At 64.9% G+C, this 14,473-nt stretch overlaps 4 protein-coding genes across 4 annotated transcripts in view; 2 read left to right on the forward strand and 2 right to left on the reverse strand.

Moving 5' to 3' along the window:
* Positions 1–82: 82 nt before the first annotated feature.
* On the reverse strand, positions 83–1,668 carry CHLRE_14g626667v5 (uncharacterized protein). Its single transcript, XM_043070292.1, has 3 exons — positions 1,144–1,668; positions 509–570; positions 83–212 (listed from the first exon to the last, which is right to left on the reverse strand). Exons 1-3 carry the CDS (start codon positions 1,265–1,267, stop codon positions 138–140), a joined length of 261 nt encoding a protein of 86 aa, XP_042916965.1. The 5' UTR covers positions 1,268–1,668; the 3' UTR covers positions 83–137.
* Positions 1,669–2,408: 740 nt separating this feature from the next.
* On the forward strand, positions 2,409–3,657 carry CHLRE_14g626700v5 (uncharacterized protein). Its single transcript, XM_001692756.2, has 2 exons — positions 2,409–3,054; positions 3,267–3,657. Exons 1-2 carry the CDS (start codon positions 2,878–2,880, stop codon positions 3,468–3,470), a joined length of 381 nt encoding a protein of 126 aa, XP_001692808.1. The 5' UTR covers positions 2,409–2,877; the 3' UTR covers positions 3,471–3,657.
* A 1,544-nt stretch (positions 3,658–5,201) lies between these two features.
* Positions 5,202–8,671, reverse strand: CHLRE_14g626750v5 (uncharacterized protein). The gene is made up of 7 exons (XM_001692648.2): positions 8,534–8,671; positions 8,408–8,439; positions 7,678–7,768; positions 7,289–7,373; positions 6,691–6,821; positions 6,234–6,314; positions 5,202–5,850 (listed from the first exon to the last, which is right to left on the reverse strand). The coding sequence occupies exons 1-7, from the start codon at positions 8,612–8,614 to the stop codon at positions 5,773–5,775; spliced, it is 579 nt and encodes a 192-aa protein (XP_001692700.1). The 5' UTR covers positions 8,615–8,671; the 3' UTR covers positions 5,202–5,772.
* Positions 8,672–8,821: 150 nt separating this feature from the next.
* Positions 8,822–14,473, forward strand: part of CHLRE_14g626800v5 (uncharacterized protein) — an 8,852-nt gene continuing 3,200 nt past the window's right edge. The window contains exons 1-2 of the mRNA XM_043070293.1: positions 8,822–13,382; positions 13,602–13,688. Of these exons, the coding sequence (XP_042916966.1) occupies positions 9,102–13,382; positions 13,602–13,688 (4,368 nt within the window). The 5' untranslated portion in view covers positions 8,822–9,101. The remainder of the gene's footprint in view (positions 13,383–13,601; positions 13,689–14,473) is intronic.

Raw genomic sequence — 14,473 nt, forward strand, 5'->3', positions numbered from 1 at the left:
CTGCTGCTGCTACTGCTACTGCTGCCGCCTCTGGCTGCCTGCTGCTTCAGCCGGTCTGCCTGCCCCTGCTGCTGCCTGCTGCTACTGCCCCTGCTGCTACTGCCCCTGCTACTGCTACTGCTACAGCCTGCTCCCTATCAGCGCTGCAGCCCCAGCATGTCCTGCAGCTGCTCCAGCCGCTTGCGTCCCTCGCTCAGCAGGAACTTGATGGCCTGCGGGAGGAGGCAATGTGGGAATAGAAATGTGGGAATGGAAATGTGGGAATCCCCCTACAATAAACACAACGTACACCCTGTGTTTGTGCTTTTCTACCCCCCCCCCCCCCCCCACACACACACACAAAAACAGAGTAGCCCGCATATGCGGCTGCAGCTTCTCCTTGCAGCGCTACTGTTTCCTAATGGGATTGGTTCATAGTTAACCCCCCCCACACACACACATGGGCGGGCTTCCGTTTCCTTTTTTAACACACACACACACACACACACACACACACGCTCACACACACCTGCAGGTCGGTCACGTGCCGCTGCGCCTCGAAGTTGCGGCGCACCTCCACCGCCAGATCCCCTGCAGCAGCAGCAGCAGCAGCAGCACAGGCCACACACACAAGCACACACACAGGAGGTTTTCCACGAGGCCACAAGGCGCCGGCGCCGACGCAGGCATCAGCGCTGGCCGCCAAAGTCGCAGACATGGCACACACGACACGCAACGTGCCGCCGTGGCGGTTGGCCCCGGTTGGTTCCAACGGTGCGTAACCGCCGGCAACCGCCCTTGGTGGCGGGAATCCAAGGAACAGGATGGGCGGCAGCGGGCTGCTAGCGGCTGAAGACAGGGGGGCGTCAGCACGTTGCTATTAGCCCGGCCCCCGCACCCATGCAAGCTTGCAGGCAGGCAGGCACTGCGACACACGCCGTCACACGCATGCCTCTAAGCCTGGTCACCCTGGCTTTGGCTCTTTCTCGATCGGGAATCCAGCGCTGCCGGCCTCCCCAACGTCAGTGCCTTACTAATGCACCGTCATGGCAGGGCCCAGGCGCGCGATACCGCCCTCCTGGGGGCGACGTCGTGCCGTTCGCCGGCGCCAACCACGAGCGGCATATGCGTATGCAACACGTCGTGGGGCCCCCGGACACTCACTTCGCTCGCTGCCAGTCCCGAGGCCTCTGCTTGCACGCAAGTACTGTCTGTAGAGGCCCAGAACGTGCGAGCGATAAATGAAGTGCCGAAGGCTCTGGGCGGCTGCCAATCCGCCCGCCGGCATACTACTTTAGCGCTGCGTCTGGAGCTATAAAGGTAGTTTGTTGTAGTTTTGCGTCAAACAATCTACAAGCGTGCTGAATGGCGAGGGCGCAACACCGCAATTCACAAACAGTTGGTAAAGTCCAGTTGCACTTTGTCAAATATGGCATTTGCATGTAATTGATAATATTGCGACATGCATGATGACTTGTCACAAGCTGACAATCGTTGCCGACACGCGTGTTCGTGTGTGCGCGTGTCGAGCCCCTTCCGTTTCCCCAGCGGGACCCCAATAGCCAGTCCCGCCCTTTGGCCGTCATGCGCTGGACTAAAGATACAATTCTGCGACTTATCCTTGAATTGCTGTCAAGGCCCCGCTGGCTGCGGCTGACGAGGTGTTGAACCATGTTTGGCAATGTAGAGTATCCCAGGCGCACGGCACCACGGCGCTGCCATAGAACAAGGGGGAAGGTTGTGTTAGCATGCCCGGTGCATCGCTACCTCAAAGGTGGTAGCACGTACCTGTCCCGCAAAGGCTTGGCCTAACGCCGGCATCCGCCTTGGCGGTGGCCCCGATCGGGCCTTACTCCCCGGTCATGCACTGCGCCAGTATGCGTGTGTGTGTGGTCTTACATCACGTGTGGTACCTTGCGGGCTGCCTGCGACACAAATTCATCGTCACTGCTGCCATCCAACCCTGCTGCCATGCAACCCCTTGCGCCTCCCCCTCCCGCCACCCCGAGTGGCTTGCCGAGTGGTAGCGTATTGACCTCGCTCGAGCGTGGCTCTTATGCCGCAGTTCGGCCATGGCCCCAGTTGCTCATCAGGCAAAGGAGTATCCTTCCGTCTCCTACTGGAATGCCCCTCGAGAGGTGGAGGGGTAATCCGTGGGGGTAATCGCAGGGACCCGCAAACCCCCCGTCTCGCGCCGAACTTCCGCGGCATATCCCTGGCGACCCCAATCGCGACCCACCAACTGGCCTGCATGATGATACTGTGCATGCATGCTGGGGCTCGCACGCCGTCCGAACCCGCGCGCAAAGCTGGCCCGCGGCCACGAAATCGTGGCATTTGCACTTGCCGGTCCGATTCTACTATGCCGCGCCACGAGCAGCGACGCGCGAAGCCCATTTCCCCTGTCATACAAATTCAGGAAGCCCATGGTCACACATTAGAGCCGCGCATGTAGGTCAAGCTGTCTGCGTAGGGTCCTGTTTGCGTGGCTTTGGCATGTGCACCCGGCGCCCAGCGCCCGAGCGCAATTCAAGTGGTTAAGACGCCTCAGAACGCGTAATTGAATGCATGTGTCATTCTGGAAGGGTGTATAGAGCGGTCGAGCGGAAGGCTGTCCAGCTCGCGTGCAAGCAATTGTCTCGCGACGCCCGCTCCCGACGAGTGCGACCGCCCGCGACCGGGTTCGCTGGTGCAAGTGGCTTCATTAGCGAGGTTTCGGGCTGGCTGCGGGCCAATGCGAGCGCTGGGCGCAGAGAAAAAGGCGACGTACGGCGATGAAGGCTCCAGGGCGGATGGGCGAGGGGCAACCGGGATAAATGGTCCTCCTTTCCCCAAGGCCCGCTACACTCTTGACCTTGCTCACGTAGTGTCCTTCGTCGCCACTCACAACCTTCAAAAATGGCCATGGCTATGCGCTCCACCTTCGCCGCCCGCGTTGGCGCTAAGCCCGCTGTCCGCGGTGCTCGCCCCGCCAGCCGCATGAGCTGCATGGCCTACAAGGTCACCCTGAAGACCCCTTCGGGCGACAAGACCATTGAGTGCCCCGCTGACACCTACATCCTGGACGCTGCTGAGGTGAGGCGGTCTGAATCGGCTGCTGGCGTTAGGGACCCGCCTGCCCGGGCGCGCTTGGCCTTCCTGCTAGCGCAGCTTCGCCTACATGTGCTTTGATCAGCCAATTGGAGCGAACAGCGCCGACGATCGCAGAGGTTCTGGGTCGGAATTGCACTAACGATCAGTGCTGACGAGTCGTGCCCCTCTTCCTTCTTGCTGCTCTGCGACCACAGGAGGCCGGCCTGGACCTGCCCTACTCTTGCCGCGCTGGTGCTTGCTCCAGCTGCGCCGGCAAGGTCGCTGCCGGCACCGTCGACCAGTCGGACCAGTCCTTCCTGGACGATGCCCAGATGGGCAACGGCTTCGTGCTGACCTGCGTGGCCTACCCCACCTCGGACTGCACCATCCAGACCCACCAGGAGGAGGCCCTGTACTAAGCGCTTTCGCCATCTGCGGGGGTCGTAGGCTAGAACTGGGGTTGGGGATCGGGCTGCTTGCATAGCCAAGCAATTTTCCATCTGGCCAGCAATGGCCTAGCACTATGAGCGGTTCAAGTGTCTCTTGTGTGTTGTGTCGCATTGCATGGCCGTGGTGACCTGCAATTTTCTGTAACCGGACATGCAGAAGCTTCGGTTCGCGTCCTTTCCTCGCTTGCTACGGGATCGGGAGTCGGCAGGGCTAGAAGACTTGGGTAACACGCGCAATTCAGCAATACAGGCCAGCCAGGGCAGCGAAGGGGGACTTCAGCAAGGACCTCTCGGGAATAGTGGAAGAGCTAGGAGGGGTACAGCAGTAGAGATCGAGGGGTCCAGCTCACAGTTCTATTACGTCGTTCGTGGGGACGAACTGGGTCGAGGCGCTACGGACTCGAAATGACGGCAGAGGGTGGCAAGGAAGGGGAGCACCACTGTGAGCAGTTGCAGCGGCACATACACTACGTCTCTTGGCCTTAAGCACAGCCAGCACACTTGTACGGGGCAACAGTAGCCCCGAAGCAGCCTGATGCAGTCACACCGTGCCGGGCCAGTGTTAACAAGGAAGGGCAGGCACCAGGGCGAGGGCAGGCGCGGCAAAACTCGCCGGTTCCTGACACGGTGACACGCAGGTATACGGTGACAGCTCAGCTAGTGATACCAGCTGCTCCGCGTTCTGAGGAGAGTATCACTGGCCCCTGTTGGCCTGCACCCTTCAGTCCCGTCGTGCTTAAAGCACCGGGCGCAGCGCAACAACTGGATGATGGCGCACGGATTGCGTGACTGCGCCCCTGTGCCGCATTCCGGTGGCAATTTCCCGCCCTCCTACCGTAACCACTTCATCAACGCCGGGGCACACGTGGGTGCGACGGGACAGGGTAAGGGGCAAGGTCGCGCAGCCCCAGTGCAGCGTATTCCCAGACCCCAACATTCAATTGCGACGCAGTGCGACGTCAAGGCAGGGCCGCAGGTAGGGGTGCACCTCTAGGTGCCGGACACGAGTGAGGTAGTGCGACAGGTGCGGCACACATCACACCGCCAGAGGCAGCCCCTTGCGCTTCCTCCTGTCCGGCTCTCCATGCGTGCCGGGCTCGGGTATTTGCGTGCGTGTGTGCGTGTGTGCGTGCGTGCGTGCGTGCGTGCGTTCGTGCATGCGTGCCCACTGGACTCGAAAGGCAGGAGGCGGAGCCGCGCATGGGAAGTCCCGCGGGCCGGGAAACGCCGTCATGCCGTGTCAGGGGAGGCCGCATCATCCTGGGGGGAGGGTGGTTTCCCTTCGGGCCGGAGATGGTCCCTCTTGACCTGGTCGGACTGTCCCTTCTTTGTAGTGTCATCGGCCGTACCGATATCCTGTGGCATGCCCGATGCCAGGTCCCCACCCACCACCCTGAACCTCGTGCCCTGACTGCCGGCTGGTGTGGTGGGTGCTAGTGGGTGAACCCGTCACAGCCCCCGGGCAGTCTCCAGCTAGTCATGAGTCATCCTCCCGCTCACATGGGCGTAGCTGACTCAGCTCCTTGCTTCCCTTGCCCTGTCCTGTCGCCCCGTGCACTGTGCGGCCCAGGCAACCTGGGCCCAAGCGATGCTGGTGCGGCCTTACACCCCCCGGTCCTGCTGTGGCGCAGTGTGGCGCCCGGCTGAAGGGCAAGGCTGCGGAAGACCTTGCGAAGACCTCACGGGACTGGGAGATGTGGTACCATTGAGGAGTTACATACGGCCTCCTCCTCTGTCCTCGCTCGGCATCCTCCCATCCTCCTTCCAATCGCCTGTCCATACGCTCAAACTGGTTGCACGTTGCAATGACAACGCATTCTCCACTCAGAATCTGTTCCCTCGTAATAGCGCTCTCTCGCCTCCTCATCAGCTTTCTCTCAAGCAGGTCCTCCAAAGCCTTCAACGGACGGACTGCACGTAACATCTCTTTCGATCGTCGTGCCAACCGCAACCAATCAGGGCGGGGGTTGTCGTTTTCAAGTCAAAATTTGCGCCCAGACCAGGCATGCTCACACACCATAAAGAATTCAAAACCGCGGCATTTTAGCCGTGGCCATCCAAGACCAGCGTTCTGTCTTTCGTCATGTCCCACACCCAAACAAGGCCGTACACACCGCAATGTCCCACAGCCGTCAAAACTCATTGCGCCGCGCAAGAATCATCATCGGCGCCGCCACCCAGATCCTCCCAGAGCTAGCTTCAGTCTGCAAAACGACACCGCCGCTAGCGCCGGGAGACATTCTCGGGCGCTTTGCAAATATTCGCCCTGCATTTACAGCAGCGCGCGGCCCACAATCATCTCGATCAGGATGAGGGTGGTCAGGCCCAGCATTGCGAGGCGGCCGTGCACCTGCAACAGTGACGCGGGGGCGGCGGGCAACACGCCGGGCGTTAGAATGAGCGGCGCGGAGCGATGAAGGCAGTTGCGGACGACACGCTGTAACGCTAACCCCCAACACGTGCGGTACCCTGGCAACACCCATGCCGCCTGCGCGGCAGCAGCACCAGCTGGATGCACTTCGCCCACAGCAGTACCCGCGTCTCCCGCGCCTTCCTTGCACACACCGCTCTCGTGCCCCCTCACGCTCCGTCCTCAATCTCCCGTCTCCCGGGCTCCGGAATGAACTGCCCCCACCTGCTCCCCCTCTACCCGTCCCCGTACACCCCCTCCCCCACCCGCTCCCCTTCCCTCCTCCTCTCTCCTCTTCCCTCCCCCGCCCTCCTCCTGCCCACCTTCTCGTTGGCGGCGGTGAACACGCCCTCGGGCACCGAGTAGGTGTCCTTCAGGGCAGACAGGTAGTCGCCCTGGGTGCCCTGTGGGTGTGGTGGTCGTGTGGTGGTGGTCGTGAGGTTGTGGGGTGAGGTTGCGAACGATGGAGAGTTCCGCGGGCGGACTGACAAGGAGCAAGAGGGTAGCATGCGCACTGCACCGGCAGTGCACCAGTGCAGGGGCGCAGGCGGTACGTTGCGTGCCCACGAACCCACCCGGGCCAAGCACCGCCCCGCTCAATGCGGTCCTCATGCCCTTGCACTCCTGCCTCCCTGCGCCGCTCACACTCCTGTGCCCCGCCGCTTCACATCCATCCCCACCCTCTTGCGTTCTAAACACAGCACAACGCCGCCTCCTCCTCCTCCTCCTCCTGCTCCTCCTCGTCGTCATCATCATCATCCCCCCTAACTGCGGCCTCACCTTGACCACGGGCACGGCGGAGGAGGCCACGATGAGGCCCAGCACCACCAGCACCGCCTGGGGCGCGGCGCTCAGCTGAGTCAGCACAGAGCCGCTGCCAAAGATCTCGGCGCCGGCGGCAGCCACGAAGCCTACGTGCCGCGGGTTCCAAGGGGAGGGGAGGTAAGCGGACAGGGGGGGGAGAAGGATTGATGGATAGGCAGGAGATGGGATCCGGCAGGTTGATTCGGGGGGCTCCGGGCTGTGTGCAGTCTGGTCCATGCCGCCACTCGCTGTGGTGCCGCAAGCCAGGAAGCATGCAATCCGGCGAAAACAGACGCTGTGCTTGCTCATCTGAGCTCGTACTAGGCTGGTAGTGGCTGTTTCACTCCACTGCCAGCTGCCCTTCCGCTCTTCTGCCAGCTGCCCTTGCGCTATCGCAGCTGCCTTCACCTAGCCTCCACTCTCCCCATCGCTCCCAACCCAGCTCCCTTGCTCCCTTGCCCCCTCCCGGCCGACACGATGCCTCGCTCCCATTCCCGTTCCATTCCAATTCAAAGCAGCAGGCGCTCCTGCCCCCTCCGACGACTAACGAGAAACCCTTCAACGGCTGGCTCACCCAGCATGGCGGCGCGGCCGTTGATGGTCTCGGGCATCTCCTTCCAGCCGGTGGAGCTCTTGAACAGCTCGCTCTCCACGTAGGGCTGTGCAGGCAGGAGGAGGGGGAGCAAGGGGGAGGAGGAGGCAGGGGGTGGGAGGCAGTGAAAGGAAGAAAGCGGATATGAGGCAGGCAGGAACCGGGTGTAGAAGCAACAAGGCACCACGGCCTCAAAACCATGCCTGCACAATGTGGCCGTGCCTCCTCACTTGAGCGCCCTATCACACACGCCCTCTCGCGGCCCCCCATTCTCCATGGACAGCTACGCCCCCCCCCCGAAACACACACGCACGCACACACACACACACACATACACACACATACACACACACATACACACGTGCTCGCACCTGCAGGTAGGTCTTGTAGGCGGGCAGCTCCTCCAGCTTGACGTCGCTGCTCTCCAGGAACTTGATCACGGGGGCGGCCTCGGCGGGCACCCTAGGATCGGGTGAATTGAATTGGAGGTATGGGGTGAGATGGAGGGTGGGTGGTGGCGCGGAGATGTGGGAGGAGCGCGTGGAGAGAATGGCGCGCAGGGGAGGGAATTTGCACATGAGGAATTCGGCAGGGGGAGAATACGCGGCAAGAGTGGTGGCAATGCAGGTGTGGTTCAGGAGGCGGCGGTGAGCGGCGGTGGGCGGTAACAGGTGGCGAGCGAGCAGCTGCGCAGAGCCGCAGACACGGTGCAAGCAAAGCGACAGCCGAGGAACGCGACGCGGGTCGTCCTATGATGGAAACGCAAGCCCTGGAGCATTAATGTAATTGTCTGTTGCTGCTAACGCGCGTGCAGACTGCTCGGACGCCGGAAGCCGAACCGCCGGCGAGCGAGTTCAGCCACACAGCCGCGCCCGAGCTGTCGGCGGTTCGCGTTCGCCCGCAAGCTTATTACAGGCGCGCGACATCTACGAACGCAAGCGTGTAACCAGTGATCGACCACTGGCCAAGGCAGAGCCCGCGGCTGAGGTCGCCGCCGAACGGAAGGTGCTGCACCGCCCGATCGGAGTTGGCTGATTACTCGTTTCCCCATCGCCGCCATTGAGTCTGTACCCTTGCCAAGCCAAACATGCTATCACTCACCACTCAGGAGTCTTGGTCGGCTCGGCCTCGGCCTGAGGTAACAAATGGCAAAGGGGTTTTTGAATCATGCAACATCCACAAGCACCCCCTCCTGCCCTACGACTAAGAGCTACTTCGATGACGCACCTTGCACACCAGCTTGGAGCGGCGGGTGTTCACGGGGCGCAGGCCCGAAGCAGCGCGCATCGACTTCATGGCGAAGGCCATTTTGCAAACGGTGAAGTAAGGGAAAGGGGAGAGTGGCGCGTCGAAGACCTGGTGGAGTGAATGCTTATTGAGCTGCACCGCGCTCAGCTAAATAGAACTTTGGAACCGATGGCCCATGCAAGCGCCTCATCCCGCTGCAAAAAAAGCAGGAGTAAAGCATCCAGAGCATTCAATTGTCACCTGAAATAGCGCTGTCATAAACTCCTGCTATCCTCTTGAGCGGCCAGAGCGAAATACGTGTTGTAGGCCAGACGAGCGGTCTTCTCATCAAGCAATTGTCGGTAATCTCTATTCACAACTTTACAAATACATTCAGTTTTATTCGCTTCGCCACGGGGTTGGTAGCTTAACAAGCAATCAGCGCGGGCTCGTCCGCGTGCACGCACGGAGAGGATGGGGCCCGAACGACCCAGTTGACTGGTATCCTAGCTCAATTGCACTACGTGCAGTGGATCCACGAAAGGCGGGAGCCGCAAGCTAGCAGAGCATGACCTCGTTCAGTTCCGCTGCGCTCGCGAATGTGGGCCTCGGCACCAGCAAGCCCACGTCTTTTGCCCGTCAGAGCACAGCGATTACGCCAGTCCCCGGGGATCTGCCAGCGCCTCCGTCCGTGCGCAGCGCCGGCTCACTTCCTCTTTGGCACCTGAGCCCCAGTCAAGGCCCCGCGCACCTACGCCCCAGTGCTGCCGCTTCCCGCCGTGGCAGCGTCGCCGCTGCCGCCCATCGACTGGTGGGGACACTTGCAGCGGCTGCTGCTACCCTGGCGGGGCCGCCGCAGACGCGTTGCGCCGCGCCAGCACCAACCGCGCCGCAGCGTAGGCTGCTCGGCTCGCACGGCGAGCAACTCCACCACCAGACCTCCCAGCGCCAGCACCAACATCAGCGGCAGGTGCGAGGGGGCCAGGACCAGCAGGAGCAGGAGGCTCAGGAGGAGCAGGAGGAGCAGGAGGAGCAGGAGGAGGTTTGTGCGGGCAGGCACCAGCCGGACGGGCTTAACGGGCCGTGCCGCCCACAGCTTGACGCCGCGCCGCGCAGCGCGGCGGGCTCCAGATCCGCTGGCGGCCGCGGCGGCGCAGCTGCGTCCATTCGCCCGAACCCGGATCTCGATTCCAGAAGCACGGTCTGGCGGAGCGGAGGGAGTCCGCGCCTGGATCCGAATCCGGATCCGGACGCGGACGTGCCTCCGGCTGTCGCCCCGGACAATGGCAGCGGCAGTGCGCAGCCGGTGCCTCTTGACCCGCACCACGGGCAGCAGCATCACGAGCACCACCACCACCACGCGCACGTGCACGTGCACGTGCATCCGCCGCCACGCCAGGCGCTGCTCCGCAGGGGCGGAAGCTACACCGGTGCCGTGGCGCCCGCCGCTGCCGCGGCGGCCGCTGCCGCGCTGCCGCTGCCGCTGTATGGCGAGCACAGTGAGCGCCAGCGGCAGCAGCAGGAGCACATGCAGCAGCCCCACCACATGCAGCAGCAGCACACGAAGCATCCGGCGCACTCGCAGCACACGCTGCAGCACACGCAGGGCCCGCACCTGCATGCCCAACCCGCGCCGCGCAGTCTGTCGTTGCTCACAGCCCCGGCGGGCGGGCAGCGGGGCGGCTACCGCCACTCACTGGGGAGCATGGGCCTCGACTGCGGCGGCAGCGGCAGTGGCAGCACGAGTGCAAGCAGCACCAGCAGCCGAGGCAGTCTGGCGTTGTGGAGCGGGGCTGGTTTCACCTCCCGCGCACGCGTTGCCGCTGCGGCTGGCGCTAGTGGAGGTGGAGCCGCCGGCAGTGGTGGTGTTGGCGGTGGCGGTGGCGGCGGCGGTGGCGGCGGCGGTGGCGGCGGCGGTAGCGGTTTCGGTGGCGGTGGCGCAAGCGGCCAGTGCTCTGGTCTGGGGCCTCGGGAAGGCGCGGTTGGCGGCTTGCGGCGGTTCGTCGGCCCGGAGCCGCACGCGGTCGGCGGCAGCCGTAGCAGCAGCACAAGCAGGAGCATCGCAAGCAGCACGGGCGGCACAGCACGCAGTAGCAGCAGCAACGGCAGCAGTAGCAGCAGCGATCGCAGCAATAGCGGCAGCAGTAGAAGCAGCGGTAGCAGTAGCAGCACCTCAGCCCGCGGCGCCAGCACGCCTGGGCCGTTCCAGGCAGCTCCAACATCTCCCTCGACGACACCGCGGCCCCCGGTCACCCGCACGTCGTCCTCGTCGTCGTCGCCGCTGTACGGATCACACCTTCTGGCGGCGTTACGGCAGGCAGGTACGGTCAGTGAGGTGGCCCAGCTAATGGCGCCGTACTGTCACGGCGGCGGTGGCGGGCCCGTAAGTGGCGTCGGCGGCGCAAACGCGGCAGCGGGTGCGACGGGTGGCAGCGCGGTGGCGCTTGGCGGCGGCCGGTGCGGCGCGGCGCACGTGGCGGCGGCGCTGTGGGCGCTGGCGGAGGCCGCAGAGCGCGCGGTCCAGGCGGCAGTAGCAGTGCCGGACGTGGCGGCTTCCGGATGGGCGGAGTCGGCGGCTGTGGCAGAGCGGCTGCTGGAGATGGCGGCGGCGCTGTTTGAGGAGGACGGCAGTAGCAGCGGCGGTAGCAGCGGCAGCAGAAGCCGCAGTAGCAGCGGGCGTGCTGATGCGGCCTCACAAGGCAGCGCGTCAGGGGGCCTTCCCGGCCTCGCCGGCACCAGTGCTGGACTCGACCTGGCGCTGGCCGTAGCACTCGTGCCTCACCGCCTGACGCTGCTACAGCCATCGCCACCGCCACAGCCTCGGCCTCAGCCGCCGCGCTCGTTGTCGCCGCCGTCGCTGCTACAGCCGCGCTGGCTTTTGCCAGCACTGGCGGCGCTGGGGCCGCGGCTGCACCGGCTGCCGCCCGCCCGCCTGGTGGAGCTGTTGGAGTGCCTGGCGGCGCCCGCCATGTGGCCGTACGCGCCCGCTAGCGGTACACTGGGCCGCGTACTGCTGCTGCGTGCCGTACAGTCGTTGGTACGGGGCGGGCTGCAGCAGCTGGCGCCGCCGGCGGCGGCGCGCGCTCTGGGCGCGCTGGCGGCGCTTGCGCCGGCGGGGCCGGGCCGGTACTTTTGTGTCCATGCGGCGCGCAAGGGCCCGGCGGCGGCGGAGTGGGCGGCTGGCACGCCGGGGCAGTTGCTGGCGCTGGCGAGGTCGGAGGCTACCGCTGTTGCTGTGGCTGCTGGCGGCGCTGCTGTGGAAGTGGCGGCGGAAGTGTCCGTGGGAGGCGTCGCAAGGCAACCGCTGTCGGTTGATGCCGCAGCACGTCAGTTGGACTTGGCGTTTGCGACGTCGTTCATGTCGTATATTCGCGCCGCGCTGGCGGCGCCACAGGGCAACAAGCGCGGCAGCAGCGACGGTGGCGGCCGTGAAGGGGAAGCCCCCGGCAGCGGCAACGGCGACAGCAGCAGTAGCAGCAGCAGCGGCGGCGGCAGTAGCAGCGGCACCGATGGGGCCTGTGGCGTGGGTGGCGGTGGCATCGTTGCCGCAGACGCAGTGGCGTTCCTGCACGCCATCGCCAAGTTCCGAAACATCGGCCGCGCGCAGCAGCATGCCGGCGCTAGCAGCAGTGGCAGCAGCACTGGTCGCGGCAGTAGCGGCAGCAGCAGCAGCAGCAGTACTAGCTCCGGGTGGTTGTTTGACTGGCCGGGAGCGGAGGCGCTGCGGGGCCACCAGCTTACAGAGGAGGAGATGGGCGACACCAGAGGCGCCAGCGGCAGTAGCAGCAGCAGCAGCAGTGACAGCAGCCGCAATGGCTGTAGCAGCCATGTGTACCATATCGACAGCAGCATCAGCATCAGCAGCGGTGCGGAGGAAGCAGCAGCCACGTCTGCGGCTGCCTGCAACGAGGATAGCAGTAGCAACAGCAGTAACAGTAGCAGGACAAGTTGGAGCTGTAGCAACGACGTGACCACCAGCAGCAGTAGCAGCAGTGATAGCCACAGGACATCAGGCCAGTCGCGCCGCGCACAGGAGTTATCACTACCAGCGCAGGCGGAGGCGACGGCAAGGCAGCTGCGCAGGCGGCCGCGGCCAGGCGATGTAAGCCCGCTAGCGCGCCCGTCGCCGCCGCCGCCTCCACAGGCTCAAACGCCCTCTTCGTCACCATCTCGTGCTCGCGGGACCAGGAGCAGCAGCAACGGCAGGAGCAGCAGGGCAAGCAGCAGGGACAGGCGGGTGGCGGCAGCTCGCAACAGCACAGCGCAGGCAGCCGCACAGGACGCAGCAGCGCCGGCAGCGGTGGGGGCAGTAGCCGACCCAGATGCCGCAACGCTGCTACAGCTCATAGCACGACTACCTCCAACCCCTCCGCGGCCAACGTCGCAGGGGCCGGCGCCGTTGCAAGCGGCGTCGACAGCAGTGGCTGTAGCAGCGGCGGTAGCACCGGCAGTAGCAGGGCTTTGCGACAGTGACCTGCTACAGCTGACCCGGGCCTTCTGGGCTATGGCCCGCCTGGGCGTGAGGCCGCCGGCGGGCTGGATGCAGCGGTTCCTCGCCGCCAGCGCTGGCAGCAGCGGCAGCAGCAGCGCCCCCGGCAGTAGCAGCCTCAATGGCAGCGGCAGTAGCAGCCTCAATGGCTGCGGCAGTAGCAGCCTCAATGGCGGCGGCAGTAGCAGCCTCAATGGCGGCGGCAGTAGCAGCTCTGGGCACTTGGCTCGGCTGCCGCCGCCGCTGCTTGCGCGGCTGTGCTGGGCGGTGGCGGAGGTGCGGTGGGCGCCGGGCGGCGTGTGGCTGGGCGCGGCGGCGGCGGCCGTGTCGGCAGCTGCAGAGCAGCTGCAGCCGGATGAGGTGCGCGGCGGCTTGGCATCGTGTGGGCAGGGGCAGGAGAGGGTGCGGGGCGCTGGAAGGATGTGATAACGCAGGGCGCGGAAAGGGCAAGCGCGTTTTAGCGAGGACAATGCTGAGTGTTTTCTCCCGCCTTGCTGTCTGACGGCAGTTGCGTGGTCAGCGCATACTTCTATGTTCCCTCATGTATGTCCGCTGGCTCCTCTCCGCCTTGCGCCGCAGGTGTGTATGGTGCTGGTGGCGCTGGGGCGTTGGGGCGTGCGGCCGCGGCCGGAGTGGCTGTGGCCCTTCATGCAGCGGGCGGTGCAGGTGAGAGCCGGGCGCGGGGGCGCGGGGGCCGGGTGCAGGGGTAGGGCTTGGTGCAGGGGTAGGGCTTGGTGCAGGGGTAGGGCTTGGTGCAGGGGTAGGGCTTGGTGCAGGGGTAGGGCTTGGTGCAGGGGTAGGGCTTGGTGCAGGGGTAGGGCTTGGTGCAGGGGTAGGGCTTGGTGCAGGGGTAGGGCTTGGTGCAGGGGTAGGGCTTGGTGCAGGGGTAGGGCCGGGTGCAGGGGTAGGGCTTGGTGCAGGGGTAGGGCTTGGTGCAGGGGTAGGGCTTGGTGCAGGGGTAGGGCTTGGTGCAGGGGTAGGGCTTGGTGCAGGGGTAGGGCTTGGTGCAGGGGTAGGGCCGGGTGCAGGGGTAGGGCCGGGTGCAGGGGTAGGGCTTGGTGCAGGGGTAGGGCTTGGTGCAGGGGTAGGGCTTGGTGCAGGGGTAGGGCCGGGTGCAGGGGTAGGGCTTGGTGCAGGGGTAGGGCTTGGTGCAGGGGTAGGGCTTGGTGCAGGGGTAGGGCTTGGTGCAGGGGTAGGGCTTGGTGCAGGGGTAGGGCTTGGTGCAGGGGTAGGGCGGGGTGCAGGGGTAGGGCTTGGTGCAGGGGTAGGGCTTGGTGCAGGGGTAGGGCCGGGTGCAGGGGTAGGGCTTGGTGCAGGGGTAGGGCTTGGTGCGGGGGTAGGGCTTGGTGCGGGGGCAGGTTCAGGTGGGCGGGCGGGCGGGCGCAGGTTGGACCTGGAACGACGCAACCGCAACCGCGCGCTTGCCGATCACCGCTCACGCCACAGCTCCA

Source organism: Chlamydomonas reinhardtii, chromosome 14, assembly GCF_000002595.2.
Source record: "Chlamydomonas reinhardtii strain CC-503 cw92 mt+ chromosome 14, whole genome shotgun sequence".
In the NCBI taxonomy this organism is placed as follows: Eukaryota; Viridiplantae; Chlorophyta; class Chlorophyceae; order Chlamydomonadales; family Chlamydomonadaceae; genus Chlamydomonas; species Chlamydomonas reinhardtii.